This window comes from Moschus berezovskii, chromosome 3 (genome assembly GCF_049115385.1).
Source record: "Moschus berezovskii isolate FMDL1 chromosome 3, NW_MosBer_1.0, whole genome shotgun sequence".
Lineage (NCBI taxonomy): Eukaryota > Metazoa > Chordata > Mammalia > Artiodactyla > Moschidae > Moschus > Moschus berezovskii.
In genome coordinates this window covers 108,927,699-108,948,447 of record NC_142462.1, presented here as the reverse complement: position 1 = coordinate 108,948,447, position 20,749 = coordinate 108,927,699, and the positions used below count along the sequence as shown (strand labels likewise).

At 42.2% G+C, this 20,749-nt stretch overlaps 1 protein-coding gene across 1 annotated transcript in view; it reads left to right on the top strand.

Moving 5' to 3' along the window:
• LOC129552673 (solute carrier family 23 member 1-like) overlaps positions 1–20,749 on the top strand; it is a 61,640-nt gene that overhangs the window by 13,871 nt on the left and 27,020 nt on the right. The window contains exons 3-5 of the mRNA XM_088834681.1: positions 3,921–4,064; positions 7,288–7,445; positions 19,577–19,736. Of these exons, the coding sequence (XP_088690807.1) occupies positions 3,921–4,064; positions 7,288–7,445; positions 19,577–19,736 (462 nt within the window). The remainder of the gene's footprint in view (positions 1–3,920; positions 4,065–7,287; positions 7,446–19,576; positions 19,737–20,749) is intronic.

Here is a 20,749-nt window from a genome sequence, read left to right as displayed (position 1 = left end):
GCAATGAACAATGGGATACATGTGTCTTTTTAAATTTTGGTTTCCGCAGGGTATGTGCCTAGGAGTGGGATTGCTGGGTCATATGGCAGTTTTATTCCTAGTTTTTTAAGGAGGAAGATGTCACCATTCTTCATTCCAGATTAAAGGAACTTCAAACTCATCAGATCATGTGTGTTAGTCACTGAGTCATATCTGACTCTTTGCAACCCTATGGGCTGCAAACCACCAGGCTCCTGTGTCCATGGAATTCTCCAGGCAAGATTAGTGTAATGGGTAGCCATTCCCTTCTCCAGGGGATCTTCCCAACCCAGGGATCAAACCTGGGTGTCCTGCATTGTAGGTGGATTCTTTACTATCTGAGCTACCAAGTGAGCCCAAGAACAAGGTTCTCATCAGATTACCTGAGATCTATTAAAGCAGTGCCCTGTGTACAGCCTTCTCTTGTGTTGTTTGAAGAAAGTGTTTGCTGTGACCAGCGCATTCTATTGGCAAAACTCTATTAGCCTTTGCCCTGATTCATTCTGTACTCCAAGGCCAAATTTGCCTGTTACTCCAGGTATTCCTTGACTTTCTACGTTTGCATTCCAGTCCCCTATAATGAAAAGGACATTTTTGGGTGTTAGTTCTAAAAGGTCTTGTAGGTCTTCATAAAACTGTTCAGCTTCAGCTTCTTCAGCATTCTTGGTTGGAGCACAAACTTGGATTACTGTGATATTGAACGGTTTGCCTTGGAAATGAACTGAGATCACTCTGTTGTTTTTGAGATTGCATCCAAGTACTGCATTTCGGACTCTTTTGTTGACCATGATGGCTGCTGCATTTCTTCTACGGGATTCCTGCCCACAGTAGTAGATACAATGGTCATCTGAGTTAAATTCACCCATTCCTGTCCATCTTAGTTTGCTGATCCCTAAAATTTTGAGGTTCACTTTACCATCTCCTGTTTGACCACTCCCAATTTGCCTTGATTCATGGATCTAACATTCCAAGTTCCTATGCAATATTGCTCTTTACAGCATCGGACTTTACTTCCATCACCAGTCACATCCACAACTGGGTGTTGTTGTTGCTTTGACTCATCTCTTCATTCTTTCTGGAGTTAGTTTTCCACGGATCTCCAATAGCATATCGGGCACCTACCGACCTGGAGAGTTTATCTTTCAGTGTCCTATCTTTTTGCCTTTTCATACTGTTCATGGGGTTCTCAAGGCAAGAATACTGAAGTAGTTTGCCATTCCTTTCTCCAGTGGACCATGTTTTGTTAGAACTGTCCACCATGACCTGTCTGTCTTGGGTAGCCCTACATGGCATGGCTCATGGTTTCATTGAGTTAGACAAGGCTGTGGTCCATGTGATCAGACTGGTTAGTTTTCTGTGTCATAGCAAACACCTTCTTCCCACAACACAGAGAAGACTTTACACATGGACATCACCAGATGGTCAACACCGAAATCAGATTGATTATATTCTTCGCAGCCAAAGGAGAAGCCCTATACAGTCAGCAAAAGCAAAACCAGGAGTTGACTGTGGCTCAGATCATGAACTCCTTATTGACAACTTCAGAGTTAAATTGAAGAAAGTAGGGAAAACCACTAGACCATTCAGGTATGACCTAAATCAAATCCCTTATGATTATACAGTGGAAGTGAGAAATAGATTCAAGGGATTAGATCTGATAGACAGAGTACCTGAAGAACTACAGATGCAGGTTCGTGACGTTGTACAGGAGACAGGAATCAAGACCATCCCCAGAAAAAAGAAATGCAAAAAGGCAAAATGGTTGTCTGAGGAGGCCTTACAAATAGCTGTGAAAAGAGAAATGAAAGGCAAAGGAGAAAAGGAAAGATATACCCATTTGAATGCAGAGTTCCAAAGAATAGCAAGAAGAGAGAAGAAAGCCTTCCTCAGTGATCCATGCAAAGAAATAGAGGAAAACAATAGAATGGGAAAGACAAGAGATCTCTTCAAGAAAATTAGAGATACCAAGGGGCCATTTCATGCAAAGATGGGCACAATAAAGGACAGGAATGATATGGACCTAACAGAAGCAGAAGATATTAAGAAGAGGTGGCAAGAATACACAGAAGAACTAAACAAAAAATATCTTCACGACCCAGATAATCATGATGGTGTGATCCAGACATCTTGGAATGTGAAGTCAAGTGGGCCTTAGGAAGCATCACCACGAACAAAGCTAGTGGAGGTGATGGAATTCCAGTTGAACTATTTCAAGTCCTGAAAGATGTTGCTGTGAAATTGCTGCACTCATTATGCCAGCAAATTTGGAAAACTCAGCAGTGGCCACAGGACTGGAAAATATCGGTTTTCATTCCAATCCCAAAGAAAGGCAATGCCAAAGAGTGCTCAAACTACTGCACAATTGCACTCATCTCACACACTAGCAAACTAATGCTCAAAATTCTCCAAGCCAGGCTTCAACAGTGTGTAAACCATGAACTTCCAGATGTTCAAGCTGGACTTAGAAAAGGAAGAGGAACCAGAGATCAAATTGCCAACAACTGTTGGATCATCAAAAAAGCAAGAGAGTTCCAGAAAAACATCTACTTTGGGTTTATTGACTATGCCAAAGCCTTTGACCGTGTGGATCACAACTGTGGAAAATTCTGAAAGAGATGGGAATACCTGACCACCTGAACTGCCTCCTGAGAAATCTGTATGCAGGTCAGGAAGCAACAGTTAGAACTGGACATGGAACAACGGAATGGTTCCAAATAGGAAAAGGAGTACATCAAGGCTGTATATTGTCATCTTTCTTGTTTAACTTATATGCAGAGTAGATCATGAGAAACACCGGGCTGGATGAAGCACAAGCTGGAATCAAGATTGCCAGGGGAAATGTCAATAACCTCACATATGCAGCTGACACCATCCTTAAGGCAGAAAGCAAAGAAGAACTGAAGAGCCTCTTGATGAAAGTGAAAGATGAGAGTGAAAAATTTGGCTTAAAACTCAACGTTCGGAAAACTAAGATCATAGCATCTGGTCCCATCACTTCATGGCAAATAGATGGGGAAGCAATGGAAACATTAGCTGACTTTATTTCGGGCAGTTCCAAAATCACTGTAGACTGTGTCTGCAGCCTGAAATTAAAAGACGCTTGCTCCTTGGAAGAAAAGCTATGACCTACCTAGACAGCATATTAAAAAGCAGAAACATTACTTTGCCAACAAAGGTCCGTCTAGTTAAAGCTATGGTTTTTCCAGTAGTCATGTATGGATGTGAGAGTTGGACTATAAAGAAAGCTGAGCACTGAAGAATTGATGCTGTGGTGTTGGAGAAGACTCTTGAGAGTCTCTTGGGCTGCAAGGAGATCCAGCCAATCCATCCTAAAGGAAATCAGTCCTGAATATTCATTTGAAGGACTGATGCTGAAGCTGAAATGCCAATACTTTGGCCACCTAATGGGAAGAACTGAGTCATTTGAAAAGACCCTGATGCTGGGAAAGATTGAAGGCAGGAGGCAAAGGGGATGACAGAGGATGAGATGGTTGGATGGCATCACCGACTCGATGGACATGAGTTTGAGTAAACTCCAGGAGTTGGTGATGGACAGGGAGGCCTGTCATGCTGCAGTCCATGGGGTCACAAAAAGTCGGACACGACTGAGCGACTGAACTGAACTGTACATGGCCTTATCTTATTAGCAGCCCCGTGTTTGAGCCGTTGCTATAAAACTTCTCACCAAATCCCTCTGGGTGGAGACACACAGTTTTCAAGGGCAGGAGCCACTGTGTTCCCCTTTGCCTGGCAGAGCAATAAGCTATTCTTTTCTACTTCATCCAAAACTCTGTCTCCGAGATTTGATTTGACACTGGTACATAAAGGCCAAGCTTTTTGCATCAAAGTGCACTTGATTCCTCTTGAAATGCTCAAACCTGTTTTTTTTCTTTTTCCCACAGAAGGGTGATGGTGTGCTCAGCTCCCATGAATTTGACCAAGGTAGGAAGAAGGATGGCCTGCTTAAGAGTCCCAGCAGCAGCCACCTGGCTTATGGCATCCTGGACATCCCACCATGGTATCTCTGCATCTTCTTGGGGATCCAGGTAATGCCACACAGAAGCATTGGGTGCAAGGAGGCTCTGTGTCAAAAGGAACATCAACACACATGGGTCAGATTAGTCAAGATCTAACTTCAGTTGCCGGAGAAGGCAATGGCAAGCCACTCCAGTACTCTTGCCTAGAAAATCCCATGGATGGAGGAGCCTGGTAGGCTGCAGTCTGTGGGGTCGCTAGGGGTCGGACACGACTGAGCGACTTCACTTTCACTTTTCACTTTCACACATTGGAGAAGGAAATGGCAACCCACTCCAGTGTTCTTGCCTGGAGAATCCCAGGAACAGGGGAGCCTGGTGGGCTTCCGTCTATGGGGTCACACAGAATCGGACACGACTGAAATGACTTAGCAGCAGCAGCAGCAACTTCAGTTGCTCATGTTCTTGGCTTCCATGTTGTTGACCTTTAGGGGACTCAAGGCTCCTCCAGGCTCTCTTTTCTCCCAGGGAGTTTGGGGCAGGGAGTTAGGGGAAGGTTCTCCCCCATGCTAAGCTACTAGGGCACATCAAGGACACCAACTGGGCCATTGTGAGTTTTTTTTTTTTCAAGATACCAATTATAATTTGTTTGGAAACAACTGAAATGTTTGATAACCAGTGCTTGGGGAATATTAGAAAACAAATATTGTCAAACACTTATTGGAATGTTATCTGGTGCAACTTTTCTATTAACTGGTAAAACACATGTTATTTAACCCAGGCCCTAATGCTTAAGAATTTCTCTGTAGAGAATTCCCCAATGGTCCAGTGGTTAGGAGTCCATCATTTCACTGCCAAGGCATGGGTTCAATCCCTGGTGGGGGAACTAAGTTTCCACAAATGGTGTGGCATGGCCAAATTAAAAAAAACTTTTTTTTTTTTAAGAACTTCTCTCTATATATGCTGGCAAGACTTGTTAAGATAAGTGCAAAGATGTTCTATTGATTAATCATAAAATCACAACAACAAACAAAACCCAGAAACACCCCCAAAATATCCATCTTAGAGACCTGTGGCATATTCTAACAAATAAATTTTTAATGTAGCTGTTAGAAAGAGAAAGATATATTTACCTTGCTGTTAAAAAATGATCACCAACATAGATTAAGTGAAAAAAGTCAAGTAAATAACTGTGTCTAGTGTGATGTTTTTTTACATTAAAGACAAACAAAAAGAGAAACAGAACAGCAGAAATAAGTATATGTAGTAATTTTTCCATGTCTTGAAGGAATCATAAGAAACCAATAGAGGTATTTAAACTTGGGTTGAGGAACTAGAAAAAGGAAAGTAGTTTTCAACTTTCACTGTTTGTTTTGTAACTTTTTGTAGCTTGAATCTTTAATCTCATAGATGGATTCATTTTCATTTTAATTCCAAAATGTTCAATGTGGAATATCAGGGATGGGATATACTTTTTTGTTTGCTTCCTTGTGCTTTTCCACAAAAGAAGAGAAGCAAATGTCTTACTATTTTTAAAAATATTATTGTGAGCCGATAAAATGGATAATGTAGATACTTCATTATGAAAGCATGTTGAATTTTGTCAAATGTTTTTTTCTGCATCCATTGGGGTGATAGTATTTTTATTTTTCATTTTACCAATATGGTGTATCATATTTATTGATTTGTATATATGGGGATAAAAATCCTTCTTAATCATGGCATATGGCCCTTTTAATGTACTGTAGAATGCTGTTTGCTAGAATTTCATTGAGCATTTTTACATCTATATCCATGAGGGATATTGGTCTGTAATTTTCTTTCCTCATAGGGTCCTTATCTTGCTTTGGTATCAGGGTTATGTGAAAGTCACTCAGTTGTGTCAGACTCCTTGTGACCCCATGGACTGTAACCTGCTAGGCTTCTCTGTCCATGGGATTTTCCAGGCAAGAATACTGGACTCACTTGCCGTTTCCTTCTCCAGGGGATCCTCCCAAACCAGGGATCAAACCTGGGTTTCCTGCATTGCGGGCAGATTCCTTACCGTCTGAGCCATAACCCCATCAGGGTTATGCTGGATTGTAAAATGAGTTTGGGAGTGTTTCCTCCTCTTCAATTTTTTTGGAGGAGTTTGGGAAGGCTTGGTGTTAATTCTTCTTTAGATACTTGATAGAATTCACCAGTGAAACCATCCGGTCTTGGGCTTTTCTTTGTTGGGAAATTTTGATTACTGTTTTAGTCTCCTCACTAGTCATTGATCTGTTCAGATTTTCTATTTCTTCATGATTCAGTCTTGGTAAATTGCATGTTTCTAGTAATCTATCCATTTCTTCTAGGTTATCCAATTTCTTGGTGTGTAATGTTACTATTGTTTTATGGTACTTTGTATTTCTATTGTGTCATGTCTCATTTTATTTGAGTCCTCTCTCCTTTTCTCTGAGTTTAGCTAAGGGTTTGTTTACCTTTAAAGAGCTCTAGTTTTGTTGATTTTTTTCTATTGTTTTTCATTTCATTTATTTCTGTTCTGATCTGTATTTTTTCCCTCTCTTCTAACTTGAGACTCAGTTTGTTCTTCCTCTTCTAGTTCTTTGAGAAATAAAGTTAAGCTGTTTATTTGAGACCTTTTTTCTTTCTTAATGTGGGCATATATTGTTATAAACTGTCCTCTTAGAACTGCTTTGCTGCCTCACATTAGTTTGGGTATGTTGCATTTCCATTTTCATTTGTCTTAAGTTATTTTTTATTTCCCTTTTGATTTCTTCCTTGACCCATTGGTTGTTCAAGAGTGTGTTTCTTAATTTCCACCAGCTTTTGTCCAGTTTCCTTCCTCTTATTGATTTCCAGTTTCAGACCACTGCAGACAAAAAAGATTGTTGGTTTGATTTCAGTCTTAAATTTGCTGATGCTGTTTTGTGACCTAATGTATAATCAGTCTTGAAGAATGTGCTCAGGCCTTCCTGGTCAATGGTCTTGCCCTCACCTTGTGCCTTATTTTATCTTGTCTTATTCCTATTCTTAAGACCACCTCCTTGGTTCCTGTTATGTCCTCCTGCACTGTGTCCCTACCTTGGTTTCTTACCTAGAACAGCAGTTCTCAGCCCTGGGGTCCTGCCTTCGAACCCCAGACCTTCTGGTTGTGTCCCTGTTTCTTGCTGCCAAGACTTCCTAGTTCCTGCCACTTGCCTGGATCTCCTCTGAGACCGAAGATTGAGCCTCCAGTAGAAGGAATAGGATTAGGTGGGGTAGGCAGCCACAGCATCTCTGAGTTTGTCTCCTCTCTCTGCTCTTCCTGCAGCACTTTCTCACGGCCCTAGGGGGGCTTGTGGCAGTACCGCTCATCCTGGCGAAGGACCTGTGTTTGCAGCATGATCCCCTGACCCAGAGCTACCTCATCAGCACCATTTTCTTCGTCTCTGGCATCTGCACTCTCCTGCAAGTCTTTTTAGGAATCAGGTAGGTAAAACTCCTCTCCGTGGATTCTGACTTGTATCTCCCAGGGTAGCAAGAAGGTTTGCTTGGCTTGTAGCCTGAGATGAGTTAGAAAGCCGGTGTGACATGACAGAGGGAGCACAGGCTCAGAAGTAAGCACCTAAGTTGAAGTCCCAGCTCCAACATTTACTATCTGCATTAGCCAGAGTTCTTGGTTAAAGTAATACAAATAGCTACAGAGGGCCATGCTTGAAACCTTTTCCCTTTGCAAATTCTACAAGGCTTGTGGCTAGTGAACACACTGTGGGGTCTCCTCCCTGGACTTTAGAAGGAGAAGCAAGTGAGGGAATCTTCACTGTAAGTCTGCTTGTGACCTAATCTGTGCCAGGTCTGTGCCCAGTTTTGGAGATGCAGAGGAAAATGGAAAACATTCCCTACGATGTGCTTCTTCCCAACCTGTCTTATGAGAAAATGACTTGAGAGGAAAAATGACTATTTATTCTTTTTTTCCTTCCAGTTTCATTGAGATGTAATTGACAGACAACACTGTATAAGTGTACAGCATAATGATTTGACTTACATACATCAAGAAATGATTGCCACAGTAAATTTAATGAATATCCATCATCTCACATAGATTCAAAATTAAAGAAACAGAAAAAAAATGTCCTTCTGATGAGAACTCAGGATTTACTCTATAATTTATTTATCCTTTATCAATTACCTGAATCAAACTACAGGTGAAGGCTGTTACAAGGTGGCTGATTATTTCCAAGATAGGCTGCCTGTAGAGAGTATCTAGAGAATATTCCTTCCTAACTGAACTGAACTGAACTGAACTGAACCTAGTCTTCTTGCCTAAATCAAATCAAAGGCTCTTTCCAAAGTGCTGCTTTTGCAAGTCATTTACAGGAGATATGCCAGTGCTTAAGGTCTCCCATTTTTTGTTGAGGAGAGGGGTTTAGAGCCTACATCTTTATCAAATTATTTCCTTTCTCTCTGTTCCTTCTTCTGTTGTCATCTTGAGAGTCAAGATTTCTTCCCAATCCCCCACCAAGCACTGAGAGAGGTTTAACGTTTGGTCTGATCTGTTTCTCAAGTCCCTGATATCCAGGACCCCTCCTACCTTTCCAGGATCAATCCCTGGACTGACAGGTGCTGCAGTAGAGAGGCCTTGCAGCCACCTGCCTGGACACCCAGGAGGTCCCACCCCTGGGCCACCCCATGGAGAGTTACATACACAAGGCTCTTCTGGATGGGGAAGCCCCTTGCCTTAAACTGAGATGGTGTTCACTATAATAATGGAGAAACATTGATCTTGGAACCTGGGGGCCTGAATTCTAGTTCTGGCTTCTGTGTTGTGGGAACCTGCACATGTCATTAACCCTCTCTAAAGCCCAGTGTTCTCGTCTGTAAAATGAGGGAGTTGAAGTGTGCCATATCTATAAGTCTTCCATCTCTAATAGGTGGACACCTGTGTTGTTGACAGAGAAGATGATGCAGTACTATGTTCCAACTGGAATCTCAGTACTGAGGGTGCTTGTGGGCCTTGCCTTCTGGTAAACCCTGTGAGAGACAAAACAAAATCAGAAGATAGAGTTAAAAGAATCTGCAGTCTAATTAAACATCCAGAGAAAGAGGGAAATAAAGTTAAGAAAGAAAGCCATGCTAATGTCGACTCTGATGCTGGGAAGGATTAGGGGCGGGAGGAGAAGGGGACGACAGAGAATAAGATGGCTGGATGGCATCACCGACTCGATGGATATGAGTTTGAGTGAACTCCGGGAGTTGGTGATGGACAGGGAGGTCTGGCGTGCTGTGATTCATGGGGTCGCGAAGAGTCGGACACGACTGACCGACTGAACTGAACTGAACTGAATGTCTTAGACTAAGGTGGGGACAGGAATACACCTGAGATTATTTCCCTGAAATAGGCTTCCTGTTTAGAGACTAACAAGTACAGTGGCTCATTGGAGACATTAGAAATTATAAAACTAGCTGATAGCTAGTAGATTTGATTGTGGGTTGAGTAGATTTGATTGCAGGTTATCAGATAAACAGTATTTAATGATGTACTTTTTTAGACTGCAAACAAAAATGCTGATACTGCAATAAGATTTCAGAAGATGTTAATGATTAAAACCATGTTAAATAGTCAAACGGAATGGCAAGCCACTCCAATACTCTTGTCTGGAAAATCCCATGGATGGAGGAGCCTGGTAGGCTGCAGTCCATGGGGTTGCTAAGGGTCGGACACGACTGAGCGACTTCACTTTCACTTTTCACTTTCACACATTGGAGAAGGAAATGGCAACCCACTCCAGTGTTCTTGCCTGGAGAATCCCAGGGATGGGGGAACCTGGTAGGCTTCCGTCTATGGGGTCACACAGAGTCGGACACAAATGAAGTGACTTAGCAGCAGCAGCAGCAGCAGCAAATAATCAAAGGGAATGATAAGAGGCAAGAAACAGCTTCCCTGATAAGAGCTGAGGAGTGCAGTGCCCATTGTGGGGCAGGCAGCTACAACTCTTGGCAGAGGGATGGCTGCCTCCCTGGTGTGACTTTATGGGTCTTGGGTGTATCCCCCAACGGCCTTCCCACTGAGATGCTCAGTTCTGAATTTATGTAACCATTCATTTCAAAAGAAAGCATTAAGTTTAAACGCAATCACTAAAGGAAATATTGACTGTGTAGTTCTGGGTCTTAATTCCATTTCTGGAATTATTCATTTTTACCTGGTGTGGTTCTGCAGTGGTTCCAAGTGATATATCTCCCTTTTTATTTTCCTGGGAATGTCTCAAGTGTGGAGCCAGTATTTCTGCCCAAAGTACATTCAGACCTGGCTTCTATACAGTCTTGCCCAAATCAGCCTGGGTCCTTTTCTTCCATGGACTTGCCTGCAGCTGGGCCCTGATCTGCCCGAGCTCTGTATCTGTTGCTAGGTTCTGCAGAAAGTCTATGCCCATCACCAGAGGTCTTCAGCGACCTTGCCCTTGCCTCAGCGACAAATTGCACAAGCCACCAGATGTGCCATTGGAAGTCTGTGCATGCTTGCTAAGTTGCTTTAGTCATGTCCCATTGTGACCTTATGGACTGTAGCCCACTAGGCTCCTCTGTCCATGGGATTCTCTAGGCAAGAATACTGGAGTGGGTTGCCATGCCCTTCTCCAGGGGATCTTCCAAACCCCGGGATCAAACTTGGGTCTTCTGCATTGCAGGGAGATTCTGTACTGCTGAGCCACCAGGGAACCCCATGAGAGAAATACATCTTATGTATACTGATAATCATTTATCTAGTTAAAGATAGCAAAAAGAATCAAAGAAATGTTAAAGGTTATTTTTGGGTGATACACATTATATATGAAAGGTATGTACCAATATTGTATGTGTGCTGATAAAGTTTATCTACTCAAGGGTTAAAAAAATGATTAGAACAAAATGTTAATAATTATTTCTGGGTTGTGGAATTATGGTGATTTATGTTTTGTATTTTTATTTACCATTAATTTTTCTTCAGAGTCCATATGTTGCTTTATAACTGGGAGAAATAAGAACCATTTAAAACTTTTTCTTAGAAAAGTATCAGGGCATGTTTCATGAGCCCCACACCCTTTGAATCTTTCAGTTAAGTTCAGTTCAGTCACTCAGTCGTGTCCAACTCTTTGTGATCCCATAGACTGCAGCACGCCAGGCTTCCCTGTCCATTACCAACTCCCGGAGCTTACTCAAACTCATGTTCATTGAGTTGGTGATGCCATCCAACTATCTCATCCTCTGTCGTCCCCTTCGCCTCCCACCTTCAGTCCTTCTGAGCATCAGGGTCTTTTCAAATGAGTCAGTTCTTCTCATCAAGTGGCCAAAGTATTGGAGTTTCAGCTTCAGTATCAGTCCTTCCAATGAATATTCAGGACTGATTTCCTTTAGGATGGACTGGTTGGATCTCCTTGCAGTCCAGGGGACTCTCAAGAGTCTTCTCCAACAACATAGTTCAAAAGCATCAATTCTTCAGTGCTCAACTTTCTCTATAGTCTAACTCTCACATCCATACATGACCACCGGAAGAACCACAGCTTTGACTAGACAGACTTTGTTGGCAAAGTAATGTCTCTGCTTTTTAATATACTGTCTAGGTTGGTCATAGCTCTTCTTCCAAGGAGCAAGAATCTTATAATTTCATGGCTGCAAGTCACCATCTGCAGTGATTTTGGAGCCCAAGAAAATAAAGTCTGCCACTGTTTCCACTGTTTTCCCATCTATTTGCCATGAAGTGATGGGACCAGATGCCATGATCTTAGTTTTCCGGATGTTGAGTTTTAAACCAACTTTTTCACTCTCCTTTTTCACTTTCATCAGGAGGCTCTTTAATTCTTCTTCGCTTTCTGCCATAAGGGTGGTGTCATCTGCATATCTGAGGTTATTGATATTTCTTCCGGCAATCTTGATTCCAGCTTGTGCTTCATCCGGCCCAGCATTTCGCATGATGTACTTTGCCTGAGAGCAAAAGTCCAGTAGACTTCCCATTACCATCTTGGGAGTGGGGCTAGGAGATATGGCTCAAGGCTCCAGGCTTGAGACAACCTCCCAGATTCTCCAACCTTTGTCTCTTCACCTGCTTTTATCTCTGTTTTCCCAATATGTTTCCCTGTGACAGTCAGCATTAAAGCCCTTAAAAGAAAAAAGAAAAGAATAGGTGTGCAAATCTTTGGGGCAGATCAGAAGGGAGGACTGGAGCAATGTGGGTGGCTGTCAAAGGCACTCTCAAGGCAGTAGGTAGTGATGGGTTTAAAGAAGACAGACAAACAGCCTTCTCCTACCAGAGAAGGAGATCTATCCCCCTCCCCATTCTTCTAGGCAGAGGCAAGCATTCTCATCCCTCCAAGCTGATTATTTAGCTATTTTTCCCCCGAGTCTCTAAGTAATACACTTCTGTCTTATGCACTAGTGACTGAAGTGCCAATATGGATGATTATGATTTCATTTTCTTTCACAGCCCCTCACTCCTACAACATGTAAGCATATTTTCCATCTTCCTATAATCACATCCTCCCAGCATAGGTCAACATTGAGTGTTCACATTATAATATTGTTCTTTAGTCACTAAGTAATGCCTGACTGTTTTGAGACCTTGTGGACTGTAGCCCACCAGGTTCCTCTGACCATGGGATTTCCCAGGCAAGAATACTGGAGGGGGTTGCCATTCCCTTCTCCAGGGGATATTCCCAAACCAGGGATTGAACCCTTGGCTCCCGTCTTGGCAAGTGGATTTTTTTACCACTGAGCCACTAGGGAAGCCCACACGTTGTAATGACTGTGTGTTTTCTCTAAAATTAATATCTTTAAAAAATATTTTAAAGTTTCTGTTTATTTTCATTTCAATGATAAGCTCTCTGCCTGTTGTATAAATCTCTTCTTGATAATTTCAGAACATCAGGTAGCTATCAGCTTCATCTTCTTGATGAACTACCCCCTGGGGCTCTCTAACTTGCTGTAGTCTGGAACAGGCTATGTGTGCCTGGTGTATATTAGATGTGTCATCTTGAGATGCCTCTTTACCCTTATCCTGGCAATTCTCTTCATGTCAGTTTTCAAGTCTAGATCTGTTGATCCCATGCCTTTCTCTTCTTTTTGGTGGAACATGATTACACAGTAGTTTCCTGAGAGGCCATGTGGGAGATAAATTTTGTAAGACTCCATATGTGAAAATATTTTGATCCTATTCTCACACTTGATTGATAACTTGGCTGGATATAGAATTTTAGGTTGGAGATAATTTTTTTTTTTCAGAATTTTGAAATCACTGTTCCCTTGCCTTCTAGTTTCCAGTGTAGTTTTAGGAACTCCAGAGTCTTAGGCAACCTTCCCCCTTCTGCTACAGGATTTTGTACAGGCCCAAGTTGTGCTGAGTCTATTTAACTGGAACAGATTCATTTATTCATAGTGTCTAACATACAAGATTGACGATGATCATCCTACTGCTACACACAATAAACAACTGTTCAACTAGGCTTGACTTTTGAGTGTCCATGCTGGTCTCTGCAAAGTCCAATTTTAGCAAGAATCTTGCTCCATGCCTGTAGCCAGAATGTCCACCCTCACGCTTTGACTGGGTTCCTCATTCTCCGTCATCCCCAGGTGATGTCTGATCACCTTGTCCTATCTTCATCACGAATCCTCTCCTTACCCTGATGCTTCCTCTTACTAACTTTCTATCCACTGAACCCCACCCTCCTCCTTGGCTATAAATTCTCATCTTTCCTTGTCATATTGGGAGTTGAGCCTGATCTCTCTCCCCCATTACAAAATCCCATTGTAGTAGCCCCCTTGAATAAAGCCTGCCTTAACGTCTTTAACAAGGGTCATGTATACTATTTTTATGGAATATGCATGAGAACTCAGAGAGAAGGATTGAAGCTTAACTTCCCAATACTTCCAAAAGGTTAGCTGTTCCTACTTTATGGTCCCAAATTGAAGTATTCATATATACTAAGAGATGAGAAAAATTACTCACATAATCATTACCGTAAACTGTTTAAGAAGTTTGTTCTTACCACATGTCTGTTCTTATAACAAACATACTGTCACAGTTTGGCCCTGTGACTCATACTTTCTGATCAGGGCTCTGCACTTCCCAGTTGAACCCTGCCACTGGCACCTCCCCCAGTATCAGTTTCCTTATACAGAGACAAAGCAGCACTGTGCTACACACCCTGCAATACTTTTGAGATAAGGATGAGGAAATGCTGTGTAACTTTAAAACACTATATAAGCTTAGATGTCAATAGTACCCCCCACGGACACATATCTGTGGCTTTGACCACTTAAAAAACCAATCCTATCAAATTTCTAAGGAACGTTCCTGAGACTGTAGATTTTGCAAGTCGTTGTAAAGGGAGATGGTGGGGAATGTTCTTCAGACTTGAGCATACAGATGAGATAGTAAAGAGTGAAGAGAAGGGGAGAATGGACAGAGAGAGTCTTAGGAAGCACATCTTAGAGAACCAACCTTCAAGAAATGGGAATGCCAGGCAACAACTTTAAAACAAAACAAAACAAAAAGCCCATATTGTAACATCTGTTATTTGAGGAAACATTAAGAAGAAAATGTTTTGGTATACATACGTTTTCCAACTCTTTGCAACCCCATGGACTATACAGTCCATAGAATTCTCCAGGCCACAATACTGGAGTGGGTAGACTTTCCCTTCTCTAGGGGATCTTCCCAGTCTAGGGATAAAACCCATGTCTCCCGCATTGCAGGCAGATTTTTTTACCAGCTGAGCCACAAGGGAAGCCCAAGAATACTGGAATAAGTAGTCTATCCCTTCTCCAGCAGATCTTTCTGACCCAGGAATCAAACCAGGATCTCCTGCATTGCAGGTAGATTCTTTACCAACTGAGCTATGAGGGAAGTCCTCATATGACTGAAGCCAGACTTCAACAGTACGTGAACTGTGAACTTTCAGATGTTCAAACTGGATTTGGAAAAGGCAGAGGAACCAGAGATCATATTGCCAACATAGAGAAAGCAAGGGAATTCAGAAAAACATCTGCTTCTGCTTCATTGACTACACTAAAGCCTTTGACTGTGTGGATCACAACAAACTGTGGAAAACTCTTCAAGAGATGGGAATACCACCTTATCTCCCTCCTTAGAAACATGTATGCAGGTCAAGAAGTAACAGTTAGAACAGGATATGGAACAATGGACTGGTTCCAAATTGGGAAAGGAGTATGAAAGGCTGTATACTGTCACCCTGCTTATTTAACTTATAATACAAAGTACATGATGTGAAATGCCAGGTTGGAGGAAGCACAAGTGTAATCACAATTGCTGGGAGAAATATCAATAACCTCAGACATGCAGATGACGCCACCCTATTGCAGAAAGTGAAGAGCAACTAAAGAGCCTCCTGACGAAACTGAAAGAGGAGAGTGAAAAAGCTGGCTTAAAACTCAACATTCCAAAAACTAAGGTCATATCATCTGGTTCCATCACTTCATGGCAAATAGATGGGAAAACAGTGGAAACAGTGGCAGACTTTATTTTCTTGGGCTCCAAAATCACTGCAGATGGTGACTTGCAGCCATAAAATTATAAGACGCTTCCTCCTTGGAGGAAAAGTTATGACCAACCTAGACAGTATATTAAAAAGCAGAGACATTACTTTGCCAACAAATGTCCATATAGTAAAGCTATGGTCTTTCCAGTAGTCATGTATGGATGTGAGAGTTGGACCATAAAGAAGGCTGAGCATCGAAGAACTAATGCCCTTGAACTGTGGTGTTGGAGAAGACTCTTGAGAGTCCCTTGGACTGCAAGGAGGTCAAACCAGTCCATCCTAAAGGAAATCAACCCTGAATATTCTTTGGAAGGACTGATGCTGGAGATGAAGCTCCAATATTTTGGGCACCTGATCCAAAGAGCCAAATCATTAGAAGAGACCCTGATGCTGGGAAAGATTGAAGGCAGGAGAAGAGGATGACAGAGGATGAGATGGTTGGATGGTAACACTGACTTGGTAGACATGAGTTTGAACAAGCTCTGGGAGTTGATGATGTACAAGGAAGCCTGGCGTGCTGCAGTTCATGGGGTCACAAAGAGTCGACATGACTGAGTGACTGAACTGACTGACTGACCCTTTCGAGAAGTAACCACACATTTCAGAGGGAATAATAATGAAAATTATTCTATTTACTGAGCTCTTCCCCAGGCATTGTGCTAATCACTTACATATATTTTATCTTCACAGTTACTCCTTGGGAGATTACTACTGTATTTTGTCAAAGAGGACACTGAGGCTTGCAGAAGTTGGCCAACATGCCTTGGTCACACAGCTGATAAGGCAAAATCGTATTCAAACTTGCCTTTGGTCTACACCATGCTCTTAACTGGTGTTATAGCGCCGTGGTGAAAAAACCTAAGACTTATCCTGGTTAACTCTATGACCTTGGGCTCCAGATCCATTATCTGTAAAATGATAAGGCCAGGCTGGATATGCTTCAAATGGCCCTTCTATTTCTAAAGTGTTGAGTTTTAAAAATCAACAATCTGTAGTTTACAAAAGAGTTAGAAGGCACATGTATAATAATAGTGAATCATATGCAAGGTAAAATTTTTAAAATAAGATGAAATTAATTGTGAAATTAAAAGCAGCTCTGAGATACACATTAAAGTCACCATAAAAGGTAAAATGTATATAGAACAATGAAAGCCTTGTCGTGATACTGAATGCATATATCTTAAACATGTACCAAGAAAGTGCATAAAAGAAAAACTAATAGAAATGCAAGAAATATACATAGATCTCTGTCAAAAGAGTATCAAGAAGAAGTTATGAGCAAGGTGGTAATGCTCATAAAACAAGGTGGGGAGAGGGACAGGAATGGATGGAAAATGGGATTGGAAGATCTGAGTATAGGAGAGCCAAGGAAGAATTTATGGATATGTTGTGTGAATCTAACTGTAGGACATAGGAATACACTCTAGTAAATTAATGGAAACAATTCATCTTGCTCTTGAACATAAAATGTGTTTAGTAGTTTCAGAAAGGTAGAGGGAATTCCCTGGGGTTCAGTGGTGAGGATTCAGTGCTTTTGATGCAAGTTCCCTTGGTGGGTGAACTAAGATTCTGCAAGCTGAGAGGTGCAGCCAAAAAAAAAAAAAAGGTAAGAAGTGCATCTATCATGTTAGTACATTATCCCAACTACGTGTAATAATCTTGAAAAAAAATAACATGAACAGAGTTAGAAAAATGCTGAACTACTTGAAAATTTTGAAATATCCCTTAAATAAGTTCTAAGTTAGGGATATAATAACAGAAAATATTTTTTAAGTGAAAACAAATCTCACCATCAGTAAAATCATTTCAAATATATTTTGGCAGTATCTAATTTCTATGTAATGAGTAACACAGTTTATAGACAAGGAAAAACAGACATAAAATCATATCTTTTGTGACTTAATGAAATGCAAATTCACATTTGTCAGGATTTCATTATATGCCTATTAAACTAAAAAAATGAAATGAGAAAATCCAATGTTGATAGATTTTGTAATACTAACCTCGGTGCTGGAGGGATAGAAAAGAAAAATAGACTTCTCTGCCCTCATGGAACCCAGTAATACTGAAATGGCTGAGGCTATGGTGGTATAGCAATGATGGATTGTTTGTAAGTAGAACTGTAAACTGTTTAAAGAATCCCTGAGAGTGAGTTACTGTAAATGATTAGTTTGTTAGTACAAGGGCTAACCAGGAAGTATGTAACTAGAATATACGTGGGAATTTTGTCTCACTCACTGTAGTATTTCCAATACCTGACAACCAGTGCCTCCCACAGAGCAAGTCCTCAGTAAATATTGTTGAATGAATGAAATGTGCATATGGAATTACAGCAAAAACCTGAAACACAAATCTTGTATTACATACTGTCTGTACATATGATATACAAAGATGTCTATGTTCATTTTAAAAGCCCAAAAGGGATTTTGCAATGATATAAGTATAGTGTGTTTCCCTTCTCTGTCAAGATACTTAGCTTCATAATTTCTATGAATTTTTAATTGAAGTATAGTTAATTTACAATGTTGTGTTAGTTTCAAGTATATAGCAAATTGATTCAGTTATACATATATATAAATCTATATTATATATAGATTATTTTTCATTATAGATTACTATAAAATAAATTATAGTTCCCTGTGCTATACAGAAGGCCCTTGTTGTTTACCTATTTTATATATATATATATTAGTGTATACATGTTAATCCCAAATTCCTAACTTATCTCTCCCCGCCATAATCTTTTTAATTAAAAAATCATTCATACATACCCATTCCATCACCCAGGTTTCCTGCCCTATGTGTGCCATATATTCCAATCTATTTTGGAGCCTTATGGGTCTAGATTTATGAATCTAGATCAGTTGTTCTCAACCCTGGCTGATGTTAGAATCACCTGGAGGTCTAAGCTCTCTCCATGCCTGGGTGCACCCTCTTGACAAGCCCGTGAACTCATCTGAGGCTGATGCTCAGGCCTTGCTAGTTCCTGTGTTCAGCCAGGGCAAAAGCCAGTTAGGCAGTAAAACTCTTTCGTATACTTTATATTTTCATTAAATAAAATGTGTTTGTTCTCAAGAAGACTCTTTAAGCTATCTTCATGGAATCCTGATTTCAAAAGTACTCTTTTAGTATTATTAAGAACAAGTATCTAAACTGGGTATGCTATACTATGACAAATGCAAGCAAGAGGCTAAGATCCTCTGTTCCACTCTCCTCCCCACCAGTTCTATTATAATATGCAGGGTCAGGAGACTAGGTCAGGCTTCATAGCTTCTGACCTTCTAGTAAGACAGGGTTATTGGAGGTTGACTTATCAGCTATGTTCACCTTGAAGGGAGACAAGTCAGATGGACAGTGCTAGAAGTTCTCACAGAGGCCAGAGTGAGACGCTGACCAGGAAGAAGAAAGGCCTGTGTGGGGGACATGCCTTGATAAAGGACCTCAAGCATGTTCAGTCCGTGTGATAAAAAGGAGCCTGGAGGTAGAGGTCTGGAATTGCCTTTCATTTTTGAAGACGCAAAGGAATCTGGCCACCCAGATTCTAGGTCAGTGGGGGAACTTAACGTGTGTGAACTGTGCTTTGATCCTGGGGTCTGGGGAAGTTTCTCTGGGACTGAGGAAGACAGCGGCACCCACCACATGTGTTCCTTGAGCTCTGTGCTGCCCCAGATCATTTCCCAGTACGTGACTCTCTGCTCCTGGGCTTGCATCTCCAGGACTGGGATTAGGTCTGCTTGTCTTATCCTCCCCACCTCTCCTACCTGTCCAAAGTTTGGCACAATTCGTGAATCTGACTTGGAGATTGATAGGAGTTCCCTCGGAGAAGGTAATGGCACGCCACTCCAGTGTTCTTGCCTGGAAAATCCCATGGACGGAGGAGCCTGATGGGCTGCAGTTCATGGGGTCGCGAAGAGTCAGACACGACTGAAGCGGCTTAGCAGCAGCAGCAGGAGTTCCCTATAACTGAGAACGGCAGGAGTCATGTGTTGCCCTGAAACCAAGGTGGGACTGGGGATTAAAAGGCCTCTGCTGGGGCCAGTGACAGGCTGGTGTTAAAGGGGCTAATGGGTAACTGTCTCCTTTCCCCTCCTCCAGGCTGCCTATTCTCCAGGGAGGGACATTTGCTTTCTTGGCACCCTCCCTGGCCATGCTGTCTCTTCCCACCTGGAAGTGCCCCACGTGGACACTCAATGCCAGCCAGGTGAACACCAGCTCACCTGAATTCACTGAGGAATGGCAGAAGAGGATCCGAGAGGTAATGGGTTGAGGGGTGGGGTGTGAGGAATGGGGTGGTCCTCGGGGGGCTTCAGAGTTGACTCATTTTTTTCAGCTCACTGCTAGGCAAGATTCCAAACTTTAAGACACTTCAGTTCAGTTCAGTTCAGTCGCTCAGTCATGTCCAGCTGTTTGCGACCCCATGAATCGCAGCACGCCAGGCCTCCCTGTCCATCACCAACTCCCGGAGTTCACTCAAACTCATGTCCATCGAGTCGGTGATGGCATCCAGCCATCTCATTCTCTGTCGTCCCCTTCTCCTCCTGCTGCCAATCCCTCCCAGCATCAGAGTCTTTTCCAGTCCTTGTTTAATTCAGTTGTGTCATTCAGGGAAAGAAACTGGTGGCTTTGAAGCAGGCTTTAAAGTTTGGCCATGCTTCAGGATAAGTTGAGCTGAGTGAGTGTTAGTCACTCAGTCGTGTCCGATTCTTTGCAGCCCGATGGACTGTAGCCCGCCAGGCTCCTCTGTCCATGGAATTCTCCTGGCAAGAATACTGGAGTGAGTAGCCATGACTTCCTCCAGGGAATCTTCCCAACCGAGGGATGGAATCCTGATCTCCTGCATTGCAGGCAGATTCTTTACACTCTGAGTCACCAGGAAGCCCGTGCTCCAGGTTGGCTTATCTAAATGATAGATTAGGAAGCCAGCACACAGGATTGTCAGCAGAAAGCCCAGCCACACCTTCAGGGACAGTAGGCCTCGTAGCTTCCAGACTCTAACATCCTCACCTGGCCTCGGAAGTGAAGTGTCAAGGATGGCTCGTGGGTGGAATAATACATGAGAGTGAAGGTCGCCTGAGATTTCTAGGAAGTCCAATCATCTCCATCCCAGCTTGACCTTAAATATGTAAGCCTGGAGCGACTCAAAGGACCGCCTCCTCTGGAGCAGGGGCAGAGTTACACAAACATTATATGGTGTGGGGGTCTTCTTGTTGTTGTTCAGTTGCACAGTCGTGTCTGACAATTTGTGACCCCATGGACCGCAGCACGCCA